Source organism: Bos indicus, chromosome X (genome assembly GCF_029378745.1).
Source record: "Bos indicus isolate NIAB-ARS_2022 breed Sahiwal x Tharparkar chromosome X, NIAB-ARS_B.indTharparkar_mat_pri_1.0, whole genome shotgun sequence".
Classification (NCBI taxonomy): domain Eukaryota; kingdom Metazoa; phylum Chordata; class Mammalia; order Artiodactyla; family Bovidae; genus Bos; species Bos indicus.
In genome coordinates, this window is record NC_091789.1 from 59,093,691 (window position 1) to 59,105,072 (window position 11,382).

The 11,382-nt window shown below is 46.0% G+C and overlaps 1 protein-coding gene across 2 annotated transcripts; it reads left to right on the plus strand.

Moving 5' to 3' along the window:
- Window positions 1–1,519: 1,519 nt before the first annotated feature.
- Window positions 1,520–11,172, plus strand: LOC139180864 (nuclear RNA export factor 3-like). Of its 2 annotated transcripts, XM_070783431.1 has the most exons (19): window positions 1,527–2,059; window positions 4,629–4,785; window positions 5,006–5,159; window positions 5,773–5,856; window positions 5,960–6,064; window positions 6,177–6,257; window positions 6,575–6,673; window positions 6,785–6,892; window positions 7,039–7,148; window positions 7,717–7,753; window positions 8,104–8,172; window positions 8,255–8,310; window positions 8,449–8,556; window positions 8,677–8,735; window positions 8,842–8,957; window positions 9,054–9,096; window positions 9,611–9,683; window positions 10,211–10,330; window positions 10,824–11,169. In XM_070783431.1, the coding sequence occupies exons 1-19, from the start codon at window positions 2,056–2,058 to the stop codon at window positions 10,828–10,830; spliced, it is 1,590 nt and encodes a 529-aa protein (XP_070639532.1). In that variant the 5' UTR covers window positions 1,527–2,055; the 3' UTR covers window positions 10,831–11,169. The 2 variants fall into 2 exon arrangements, with proteins under 2 accessions (XP_070639533.1, XP_070639532.1); XM_070783432.1 differs by lacking the exon at window positions 4,629–4,785 and having other exon boundaries at window positions 1,520–2,059; window positions 10,824–11,172.
- Window positions 11,173–11,382: the final 210 nt, after the last annotated feature.

Here is an 11,382-nt window from a genome sequence, read left to right on the forward strand (position 1 = left end):
ACACATCTGGAAAATGTGCACTAATTGTTTACATTGGATACCTTGGGTACGTGTGGGTCACGATAAGGTGATCGTGTAGATGGAAGGTTGAGAATAATTTTATTTTCCAGATGTACATTTTCAATGTTTGAGAATTTCTGATTAGGCTAATTTGTTAAGAGGAACACTTGAAAACAACAACTAATTGACAAAAAGGTCCAATATATTTACATGTTATAAAAATGTTCACATGTGGTTGTTTAATAAAAAGTCAACTTTTTCAACTTTTGACTTGACAATGTATCCGTGTATTCGTATGCATTTGCGTCTTACATTTCCCTCACCTCAGATGTTCACACACTCAGGTGTAGATTTTCTTCATCTCTCTCAGGCGTTGTACTTCTTTCAGGGCACAGAGAGCTGGAGAGGAAGATATTAAACATTCCAGAAAATTCTAGCTCATGAACTAGAGCCCAGGCTTTTCCTTCCTTTCTTCTTTAGAAACCCTCTGATTTGAGACTTTCATATCTACAGTTCTGGCTCTAACGGAGGCAGTGTTTCAGAGAGTAAAGTGAGCAATGGAGAGCTGTGGGGAGCAGCAGATGAAGCTTCCCTTGCTCACTCCCCCTAGGCTCACCCTCTGCTGTGCAACCCAGATCCCAACAGGAGCTGGGGACCCCTGCACTAGGGGATATCTGCCTACATTGGCTATTTTTTTTTTTAAAGGAAAGACTAATTTTTTTTTTTCTACTGTCATTGCAGTGACCCACCAAGCTCTGTTTGGTATTTCCTTTTTATTTTCAAGGATTTTTGTTGTTTTGGTATGATCTCTTTGGAATGGATTAGAGTTAATTCTAGTCACCTGATTATTTTTAGAATAGTCAGGTGGTGGCTCAGACGGTAAAGCATCTGCCTGGCAATTCGGGAGACCCGAGTTCGTTTCCTGGGTCAGGAAGATCCCCTGGAGAAGGAAATGGCAAGCCACTCCAGCACTCTTGCCTGGAAAATCCCATGGACGGAGGAGTCGGACACGACTGAGCGACTTCACTTCACTACACTTGCATAAACTTCAGAAAAACCCCTTTATTGCACCAAGTATTTAGTAAAGCTATGCTTCAAGAAGGCATCTTCCAGTCCATGGAGCTCAATTCCGGCCTGTTTCTCCCAGTAGCATCTGGATGACCCTAAACAAGTGCAGCACCTCAATAAGCCTCAGCAACCTTGGAAAGTTGATGATTCTGGTATCAACGTCCCCTTGTGAGGAATACATGAAAGAACAGATGTAATGTAGCAAGGACCGCGCATTTCCTGCTGCTGACCCTCCAGTTCTCTGGGTCTGCAGAATGAAGGAACACAGTGTAATGTAGCTGATGCAGCAACTGGGACAGAGGGTTCTCTGTATTTGTAGCTACAAGTATCAAGATCCCTGCTGCTGCTGCTGCTGCTAAGTCGCTTCAGACGTGTCCAATTCTGTGTGACCCCAGAGACGGCAGCCCATCAGGCTCCCCCATCCCTGGGATTCTCCAGGCAAGACACTGGAGTGGGTTGCCATTTCCTTCTCCAATGCAGGAAAGTGAAAAGTGAAAGTGAAGTCGCTCAGTCATGTCCGACTCTTAGCGACCCCATGGACTGCAGCCTACCAGGCTCCTCCGTCCATGGGATTTTCCAGGCAAGAGTACTGGAGTGGGGTGCCATCACCAAGATCCCTAAGCCTCCTGATTCTAGCTGGCCTCCTCTGCAGGGGTGGTACTGTTGGAAAGAGTTCCTTGGATGTTATGCTGGTAGCAAACTCAGAGGGCAGTAAGTACAGGAAGTTAAGTCTCCTCTGGCCCCCAAGACTCTCCTCCTCTATGACCTTGGGGAAAGGACTTCCTGTTAGGACGCCATCTTGTTTGTGTGGCTGTTAAGACGCCATCTTGTTTGTGTGGCTGTGACGAAGGTGTTTGGGGCTTGCACTCTTCTTACCTCAGCAGTTTTCCTTGATATTCTACAAGCTTCCAGCTCCAGACCCACAGATTCTCTTCCAGGGCAGTCTGTGAGGACGGTGGTGACAGATCTCTGCCTTCAGGCCACCCTATGGGTGAGTGGTCTGTGTGAGACCTTCTCTTCAGAGCCCCCCAAAGCAGGAAGGGTTCTGGGTTCCCTCCCACACCCCAAAGCACAGGACCCCCAACCAGTTGCCTGTTCCTCAGGGAAAGTGGGGAGAGAGCCCAGACTGACTATTTTCCGGTCTCTTGAGGAGATGGGCCAAGCGAGCTCTGACACACCCATCTCGATTCCATGTGGTAAACCTCCCCTCCGACGAAAATGGCCGTTGCTGACTTGAATTTTTCTCTGGCTAAGGAAAAGGCATGAGTCATGTTATCTTCTCAGGTCTAGGGTTTGGAGAGTGGCGAGGGTCACCTAGGTGGAGGGTAGGATTATATAAACTAATATTCTTTGGATTTATTCTAGAGGTGGGGGAGGGGCAGAAACCCGACCGTTACTACTGGCTATTACGTTAACAGTTAGGGTAAATTGTATTAGCCCTTCGAAGCTTCTTGAGGCTTTATTGCCGGGCATGTGATATATTCTGGAATGTTTGATGAGTAGTCATGTGCATTGTTCTACGTCAATTAAATTAATTTGTTTAAGTCAGATTTTAAAATCCTCTCCCTCTAGCTGAGATTTTGGTCTGTCATTTTATGTGTCACTCAGTGGGATGTGTTAAAATTTCCCACTGTGGCTGTGGATTTGTCCATTATTTCTGTGAGTTTTTGCTTTGTATGCTGGCTTTAAGAGGCATACAAATTTAGAATGTATATTACTATCTTCTTATTGCACTGAACCTGTTATCATAAAGGAATTTCCCTTTTAAAGTGCACCTTTTCCTTTACTGATATGGTTATAGCAGTTTTCTGAGGTTAATGTGAAAAGGTGTACATTTTGCAATTTTTTTATTTTCTAATTTTCCTGATGATTAAATTTTGCATATGTCTCTTTTCAGGAGTATTTGAGGAAAGGTTTCTTGTCCAGTCTGATACAATCTGTCTTTCTATTTGGAGTATTTCATCTGAATCTTCTAAAATAAAAATAGATATAATTTGGTTTGTGTATATCATATTATTGTGTATTTATTGTTGCCTCTTCTAAGTTCCTTTTCCTTTCTTTTCCTTTGATATGGTGAATATATTTTGACTATCAAATCATTACTTTGCATGGTTATAGAGGTAAACATTCTCTTGCTATTCTTGTAGTGTTCACCCTTCAGATTACAATGTACATTTTTGCCTTTTCACAGTCTAATATTAGTTAATTAGTTCCTAAAACTGCTCAGTTATGGGGCTTTGAGACACTTTGATTCCATAAACTTCTTCCACATTTATTGTCACGCATTTTCATACTCTCTATATATAAATCCCTGAAGGAAATTATTATCATTGTGTTATATAGTCAATACTCATTTAAATTTTCCTCCATATTCACAAATGTCATTCGTCTTTCCTGTATCTGTGTGGCTCCACCTAGGGTGATGTTTCTTCTGCCCAAAGAAGAGCCTATAATATTTCTTTAGTTTGGATCTTTAGGTCACAAATTTTCTGAGTTTTTGTTACATGATGTGGAAATGCATGTCTTTTCTTTTAAGGATGTTTTTCCATAAAGCATATTTTTTGTCCTATTAATATAGGTCTTTTAAAAATTGATTTATTTATTTTTGGCTGTGCTGGGACTTGTTGCTGGGTGAGGGATATCTCTAGTTGCAATGAGCAGGGACTACTATCTAGTTGCAATGCACAGGATTCTCATTACCACGGCTTCTCTTGTTGCACTCTTGTTGCAGAGCACGGGTTCTAGGGCACATGTGCTTCAGTAGTTTTGGCTCATAGGCTCTAAAACACAGGTTCCGTTTCTGTGGCACAGGGCCTAAGTTGTCCTGAGGCATGTGGAATCTTCGCAGACCAGGGACCCTGGTGTCCCCTGCATTGGCAGGTGGATTCTTAATCACTGAACCACAAAGGAAGTCCTCCTATTAATATTGTTATCCTAAGTTGATATCTTGGTACATTTGGAAACTTCTCAGCCAAGTTCTCTTCAAATACCACTTCTCCCCTGTTCACTTTCCTTCTCTATGGGGGCTCACATTAACCATGTATTAGGTATACTCATTGTATCACCTTTACTTCTCTTTTTTGGGGGAGGGTATTCTCCATATTATATCTCTCCAGGTTCCATCTTGGATCTTTTCATAAGACTTACCTTTCATTTCTCTAATTCTTCCTTCAGGGAGGCAGATCACCTTTGACCCTTGAACTGTCACATCAGGGTAGATTTCAGGGTAGGGTTTATTGTACTCATAGAGCAGAGCAGAGAAGTGAGACTTGGGGATAAAAAGCCACTTGTCCCAGGTCACCTAACCTGAACCAAGTAGAACACAGCCTAACATCACAGACTGCACTCTACATCCAGACCCTTTCCCTGGTTTCTTGTCTGTGACTGCTCTCGACCTCTCATTTCATGAAAAGAGGAGTCATGGTGAGGTCTCTCAGCCATTTCTTAGCTCTTTGATGCATGTATGTTTAGATTATAAAGAATGATGTTTCTTCATTAGTCATATTTACTCAGGACTACTTCTGATACTGGGACCACTGATATGTTGTTCTCAATTTTAGAGCACACTGATAAAGTGAAGTCTTTACAAAGAAGAGCACAAAGCTCGGGTATTTACCGAAGGCAATACGCCTGTTGGTCTGAACCGGTCACTTCCCAGCAGCAGCAAGACAGAGATTCAAAAGAAAGTGATGCTCATATGGTCATCCAAGGAAGATAGTAAGTGACCAGTCACCATGGTTGACATGTACTAACCACTGAACAACAAAACCTTGCAGTTAAATATGTCATTCTTCTCTCCAACTTGCCAGAGTAAAAAGTGATTGGATCAGGTTGATGTTTGAGCAGTCTTTATTACAACTCTGGTATCATTTGGGAGAATGTAGAGAAGACTTTCTAAGCCTATATGGACCACTTTTTTCTTTCCACTTCCACACAGTGCTCCCTATGCCATTCCATCCCATCACTGGAGAAGCAGTTTTCAGAGAAAAGACCAAATGCATGTTAACATGGAGTCAGACCAAAAGCCTCCGGAGAGAACAATGAAAACAAATAGACAGGATGAGACCTTGGAGAGCTGGTTCAAGATTATTGTGAGTATCCTGGCTAAATGAACCTAATATGTAGAAGATGACAGAGTCGTGTTGGATTTGTGTAGAGGTGCTGGGAACTTTTCTGGGGTAGTGGTGTTGGTAATCTGTCTTGATATTACTAGGAGGTATCTTCTTAGATCATCTAAGGGCAGGTGCAGAGAAGCGGTATGAAGGAAACAGACTGACTGCAAGGAGGAGCATGGGAGAGGTTGACTGAAAGCAAAGGAGGAAGCCTACTGCCATGGAGATGGAGCATTACATACCAGATGACGCAGTTTGGCTTGAGCTGGGTGTGGGAGGAGGTTGAGTCTCTGGGGTCCGTGTCACAGTGACAGAGGTGTACCTCATGTGGATCTCCTGGAACTTTATAAAAGGAAGTACATGTGAAACATATTAAGTCAATTTTTTTTTCAGGAAGAGTATCTGAATGCAAAGAAAGTGTATATAGAAAATCCTTGTCTCATACCAAAGTTAGTGATAACAGATATTGTTTTATCTTAAGAAATTATTTAAAACCTGAAAAATGGCCCTAAAGCAAGACACAGTTGGGTCTTACCTTAATCTTGGATTCCATTGTATCCATTCTCTTTCCCATTTGTTCTCTGATTCCTAGATTCCCTTTGGTATAAAATATGATGAGAAGTGGCTGATGAATTTGATTCAGAAGAAGTGCAGTGTCCCCTTTACTGCAGTCGAAGTAAGACAGGACATGGAGATGATGCGACAAACTGGGGTAGATTGCGGGCCCAGAGAAATGGCACCGGTCTCATGTTCTGCTTCTCCTGTCACTCTCCCTACAGTTTCACTATGAGAAAATGCAGGCCCAGTTCTTTGTAGAGAATGCCAACGTTGCCTGTGCATTGAAGAATGTCAGCGGCAAGATTTTCAATGAGGATAATGAAAAGGTGTGTGTCAAGGGCTGACTAAGGGCAAGAGGGCAGGAGAGCGGCATGGTCTTGCTTGATCCCATGCACAGATTTCCTGGAGCTTACCCAGCCCTTCTTGTGTTCTCTACAGATATCTATCTTTGTTGAGCCCTGTGATGCACCCCAGTCTGTGCAGAAGACACTGACATCTGAAAAGTTGGAGCAGATAAAGGTAATGCAGACTCAACACAAGCTGTGCCCTCATAGCCAGACCCACCTCTTCCCCCAACTCACCCTCAGACTCAGGCTCGCTGGACCCCATCCCTAACTCTGCAGCTCACCATGAACAAACCATACGATGCCTGCCAGCAAGCTCTTGACATCCAGAGGCTCCGCTTTGGCCCTGGTATGGCTACAGTAGTGACTGCAGGGCAGGTGAGGGTAGAGGGTCTGTCTGAGTAGAGCACTCAGAGATGGTATCATGGGGAGGGCTTGGTGCTGGAGGTGTTCCAGCTGGGACCCTCTCAGCCTGTGTTTCCCTCCTTCTAGTTTCCTGGAGACTTGATAACACGTGGTATTGGAATGACATGGAACCTTAGAAATAGCATGGCTGCTTCCCTGCCCGTCTATCCAGGGATCAGGCCCATGGTGAGGACCTAGGCCCAATGTTGGGTCCAAAGGTGAGGGAGGGGGACATTGCGTAGAAGAGGCAGATGTCTCAGGTATTCTCTTTGGGGTCCTCACTCTCTTTCCTCATAGCTTTCATCTTTGTACTTGAGCAACAAGAAACTGTACTTGGTGCATGGCCTGTCCACCATTATGGAGATTTCTTCCACCATGGAGAACTTGAATCTCTCCAACACTGAGGTGAGGTGGGGCACCCAGATCCTCCTTTGAAAGGAATGTGGGAGGCCTTATGGGTGATGACAGACAATGGAAAGTGGATTTGTAGGGAAAGGAAGGGTGTGGGTGCAGAGCCATTTGGTCCATGTGGGTGTTCCCTATAATTCTAGGTGAAGATTGCAGGGGAGATGGACAAGGGTCATCAGCTGGAACCAGAAGGGATGTGTGCAGACAGAAGTGCTGTGTGCACCACCTTCCGTGATAAGTCAACCAACATGAGGTCTTCCTCTGCCTTGTCTCTACACCCCTATGTCTCTCTCATCTCTCCCCTCCTCCCTCCACTCCCTTTCTGTCTTTATTCCCCTCCCTACCTCCTGAGTCCCACCTCAATCACCTCCCTGCCATAGCACCTGGTCATCCCTGAGGTGTGTCCTGACTTGACAGCATGCTGGACTCCCATGTGAGGTAGCAAAGCCCCGGGCTCCCATCCTCCCATATCTTCTTTTCTCTACAGCCTTCACTGGGCCCTGGAGGAAGGAAGGAAGGGATGGAGGGGAGTAAGGCCTGCAGACTGGATTTGAAGTGCTGGTCCCTGTGGCACTGCAGAAGGGAGTCAGAACAGTCTGGCTGGGAGCTACGCAGGGGAAAGGAAATGGAGGAGGAGGTTCAAGGAAGGGGTGGAGGGGACAGTCTCCCTCTTGGTCCATCCATAGAGTGGTGACCAGGGCCCTTGAATGCTAGGATACTGAGGTGTGAGGGTGCTGTTATTACTGTAAGTGACTTGCTCCCATGAGGAGGGTCACGTCCATAGTTTCACTGACATTTTTCTTTTGTCTTGATTTTGGCAGCACCCTCCTGGAGTTGTTCCCCAGGTTACTAAGCTTGGTAAGTGCATTCCTTGATCAGACGCCTCTGACTAGTGCTGACAGTGCCCTCAAACTACTCGGAAACCCGTTAGAACCTGTCCAAGTTCCGTTTTTTAGCCTGACCGTTAAATGTCCTGGGGGAGGGGGATGTACCATTCTCTGTGGGCACCTGAAAAGGCTCTGGATCTTCAGCCATGTTCTCCACAGGCTTTGGGGACCCATGGTGATGACAGAACATGTAGTCCTGCCTCCGGCATTTCCAGGGACACTTTCTTCCCTACCCCCAGCCCATCCTGGGCCCATCCTTTTCCCTGACCATCCAGCACCACATCCTGGACTGCACTGCTGACTTCCTCTTCCCTCCCCTAGGATGGCCAGGAGACACTCTCAGGTTCTAAATGTGCTGTGGAAGCCCCCAAGTGCTTACCAATGTACAAGGTGAGGACAGAGGATCCAGCAGGGTTCCAGGTGGTACAAGAGGGTGTGTCAGCCCTTGTCCTGAGGACTGTTTTAATTCCAGGGAAGTTTCTCTGGATCTGATCAGGTGAAGAGTCAAATCCTGCAATTCCTGCAGCAGTAAGTACCCCTGGGAATCTGAACAAGGGAGGGCCGGGACAGGGGAGGCCACCCCAGCTCAGGTCTGAACATGGGAGTTTTCAAGTCTTCTTTGAGCTTCAGACCACAGAGAGAGACTCGCCTCACTTCTTCCCTCAGCTATTACTTGATCCATGACTATGGAGATCGCCAGGGACTGCTGGGCTTTTATCATGAGGAGGCCTGCTTCTTCCTGACCATTCCATTCCACTCCAAGGACTCAGGCTTGTGAGTATCACAGTGTAGACTCCTCCCCCAGGACATGTGGTTCCCCAGCAGTTGCAGGGCAGCTCCTGCTGACACCTATGCTGGCCAGACCACCAGCCCCTGTTCCTCTGTGTCTCCTAGAAGCAGTATGTGTGCGTACTTCTTGGACAACAGGAATATGAAGACACTCAAGGACCCCAGTGAGTGTGTGGTGGGAAGATTGGGCCGGAAAGGGTGGTAAGGGGGCCAGTCATAGGGTCCATGGCATGGCAGACATGACCTTTGCTTTCTTCCCCTCCCCAACAGACCCGCGTGTCCAGATGATGAAACACACAAAACATGACATTGTGCGTGCCCTCTGTGCATTACCCAAAACTCAGCATGACTTCAGCTCCTTTGAGGTGGACATGTGTTTCCACACGGTGAGCCACTGCTTCTCGCTTGGTGGTGAGGGGCAGAAAGGCGCAGGTGGGAAAGAGGATGAGGGGTGACTGAGTACCTGGTCTCTTCCTTATCAGGAAACAATGTTCTGCTTCTCTGTCAGTGGGGTGTTCAAGGAAGGTGAGTGTGTGTAGCCCGCTCCCCTGATATGCCGCCCTGCTCTCTCACTTGGTCAGGCTCCCTCCCACCAGAACTCTTCCTTCCAGATTCCCTCCCCAGCCCTCAGTCTTCCCACAGACAACCCAGGTCTGAACTGCGTCCATGTCTGCCCTGCCCACCCTGGGCACTAGGGACACAGGCTGTGGAGTTTGGTGGCTCCCATACCAGATCCTTACACTGAGAACCTGAGCTACTACTTAACCTCACAGTTTCCTCATAATATCCATCTCTTCAGCACCTGAGAAAAATGCATCCCATGAACTTGTGAAGTGGTTGTCATGGGGACATGTCACTGGGAGCAGACATCTCCTACAGTTGCCCTCCCCATTCCTGACATGCAACTCCCCATGTGAACAGCTATCCCCTCAGCATGAGTGTCAAGTCAGACCCTGACTGGGGAATGACGTGGGAGCCTGTAAACACGTGGGGTTCTTAGGGGGTACTCTTGCTTATTGTTTGTTGTTTGTTGTTGAAGTGGAAGGAATTTCTCAGGGCTGTGTCTGTGCCTTCACCCGGACCTTCACCACTACTCCCACCAGCTCTTCCAGGTGAGAGCCATGTTGTGGGTGGGATGGCCCATCCAGCCTGGGCTCAGGGCCCTGGGCATGTGGATGCAGATCTTAGGCTGACTCAGTATTGTGGAAAGCCAGCAGGGAGATCCAAGGACCAGTCTAGCCTAGTGGTTAGGAAGAGCATGGGCTCTGGAATCAGCACATGGGTTCTCTCCTTGACCCAGTGCTCACTCTCTGTGTGATCTTGGTCAAGTCTCATCATCTGTCTGTGACTCTGTCTTCTGAAAATGGGGATCAGACTGTACACTCCTGTACAGTTACTGTTCAGGGTAAATGTGAAGTTGTCCCTGGGTTGGGGAACAGACCATCCATTGAGTGAAGCTGGTAGACAATCTCTCTGAAGGTGAGCTCTGTGCGAGAGGCAGAGGAACCAGTCAAGGAGCCTGGGGACAGACACAGGAGGTTATGGAAAGGATCTAGGTGCTGAGTGTTAGTGGGAGAAGTCAGGGTTGGGGTGCAGTTGGTCCATTCATAAATTGTCCACACGTGCATTTTTCCTCCAGTTTTTGTATAGTGAATGATGAGCTGTTTGTAAGGGAAGCCAGCCCCAGTGAAGCTCAGCGTCTGCATTCTCCATCCCTGTGTCAGCCACCTTCATGGTCATCCTCTCCCCCGAGTAGCAGGTAACAGTGCGGGCTTTCTCCATCCTGTTTGGAATCACCTTCAATGGTCTCAGAAGTGAGTGCTGGGTTTGCGTGGACATAGGAGGGAGCTGGGATGAGTGTAGGAGTAATTAATGGGAACTTGAAGGTAAATTGTTTTCCTTGTTTATTTCAGTTACTTTTACCCTGAACATTTCATTTTTACTACATAGGAAGCTACTAGTTGTTTTGAGCAGGCTTGAATCATTTTTAGGAGTTTAATGAAATTTCTCCCTGTGTTAATGGACAATTGGGTGTTCAGATGTTTTTATCATGATACAATCTGCATGAGGTTCATTTCAGTGTATAATACACAGTATATGTGAAAGAGAAAAATAATTGTTCCACAACATAACACCCTAAGATAACCCTTTTGTTTTTTATCGTCATTGTATCTTCCTGAAAGTTTGCTTATGTACATATATACGTAATTGTACATGTATATATATATATATATTTGTATATTTCTCTACAGAAAATGAGATCTCATCATGAAAGAGAGAAAAGGAAACCACAGAAGATACGAAGATAAAGAGAGGCTTCTGGCTGAATCGGGACCTGAAACTTGAGCAAGATTAAAAGTTAATGTGAAGGAGCCATCCCATCTCATTTTTTACCCTTAAATTTGCCCATACACTTATTTTCCTTCATAACCTCTTATTTCTATTGCTGAGTTAAGTTATATCTCAAATGGAATAGTACAAATTGTGAGCCAAATAAATATTGAGTTATTACTGCATGAAAGAATGGAGCGTTGTATTTCAGTAAAATGGTAGTACTTTTTAGTTTTTTGTCCCGCATGGAGGCAGCAGATATTGGGAATTCTGGTGTGACATGGCTGGATGTTGCATGATCTGATACCTCCTGCAGTGTTGAATGGGAGAGAGGTCCACACCGGGAGCCAGAACAGGAGTTCCCACCCATGACAAAGGTCATGCGGAGAGGCCTGATATGCAAAGGCGAGTCAGGACTCGAGGGGCCCCCTGGATCTGCTTGAGCATCTACCCCAAAACCAGAATCTGTCTGTTTTACTA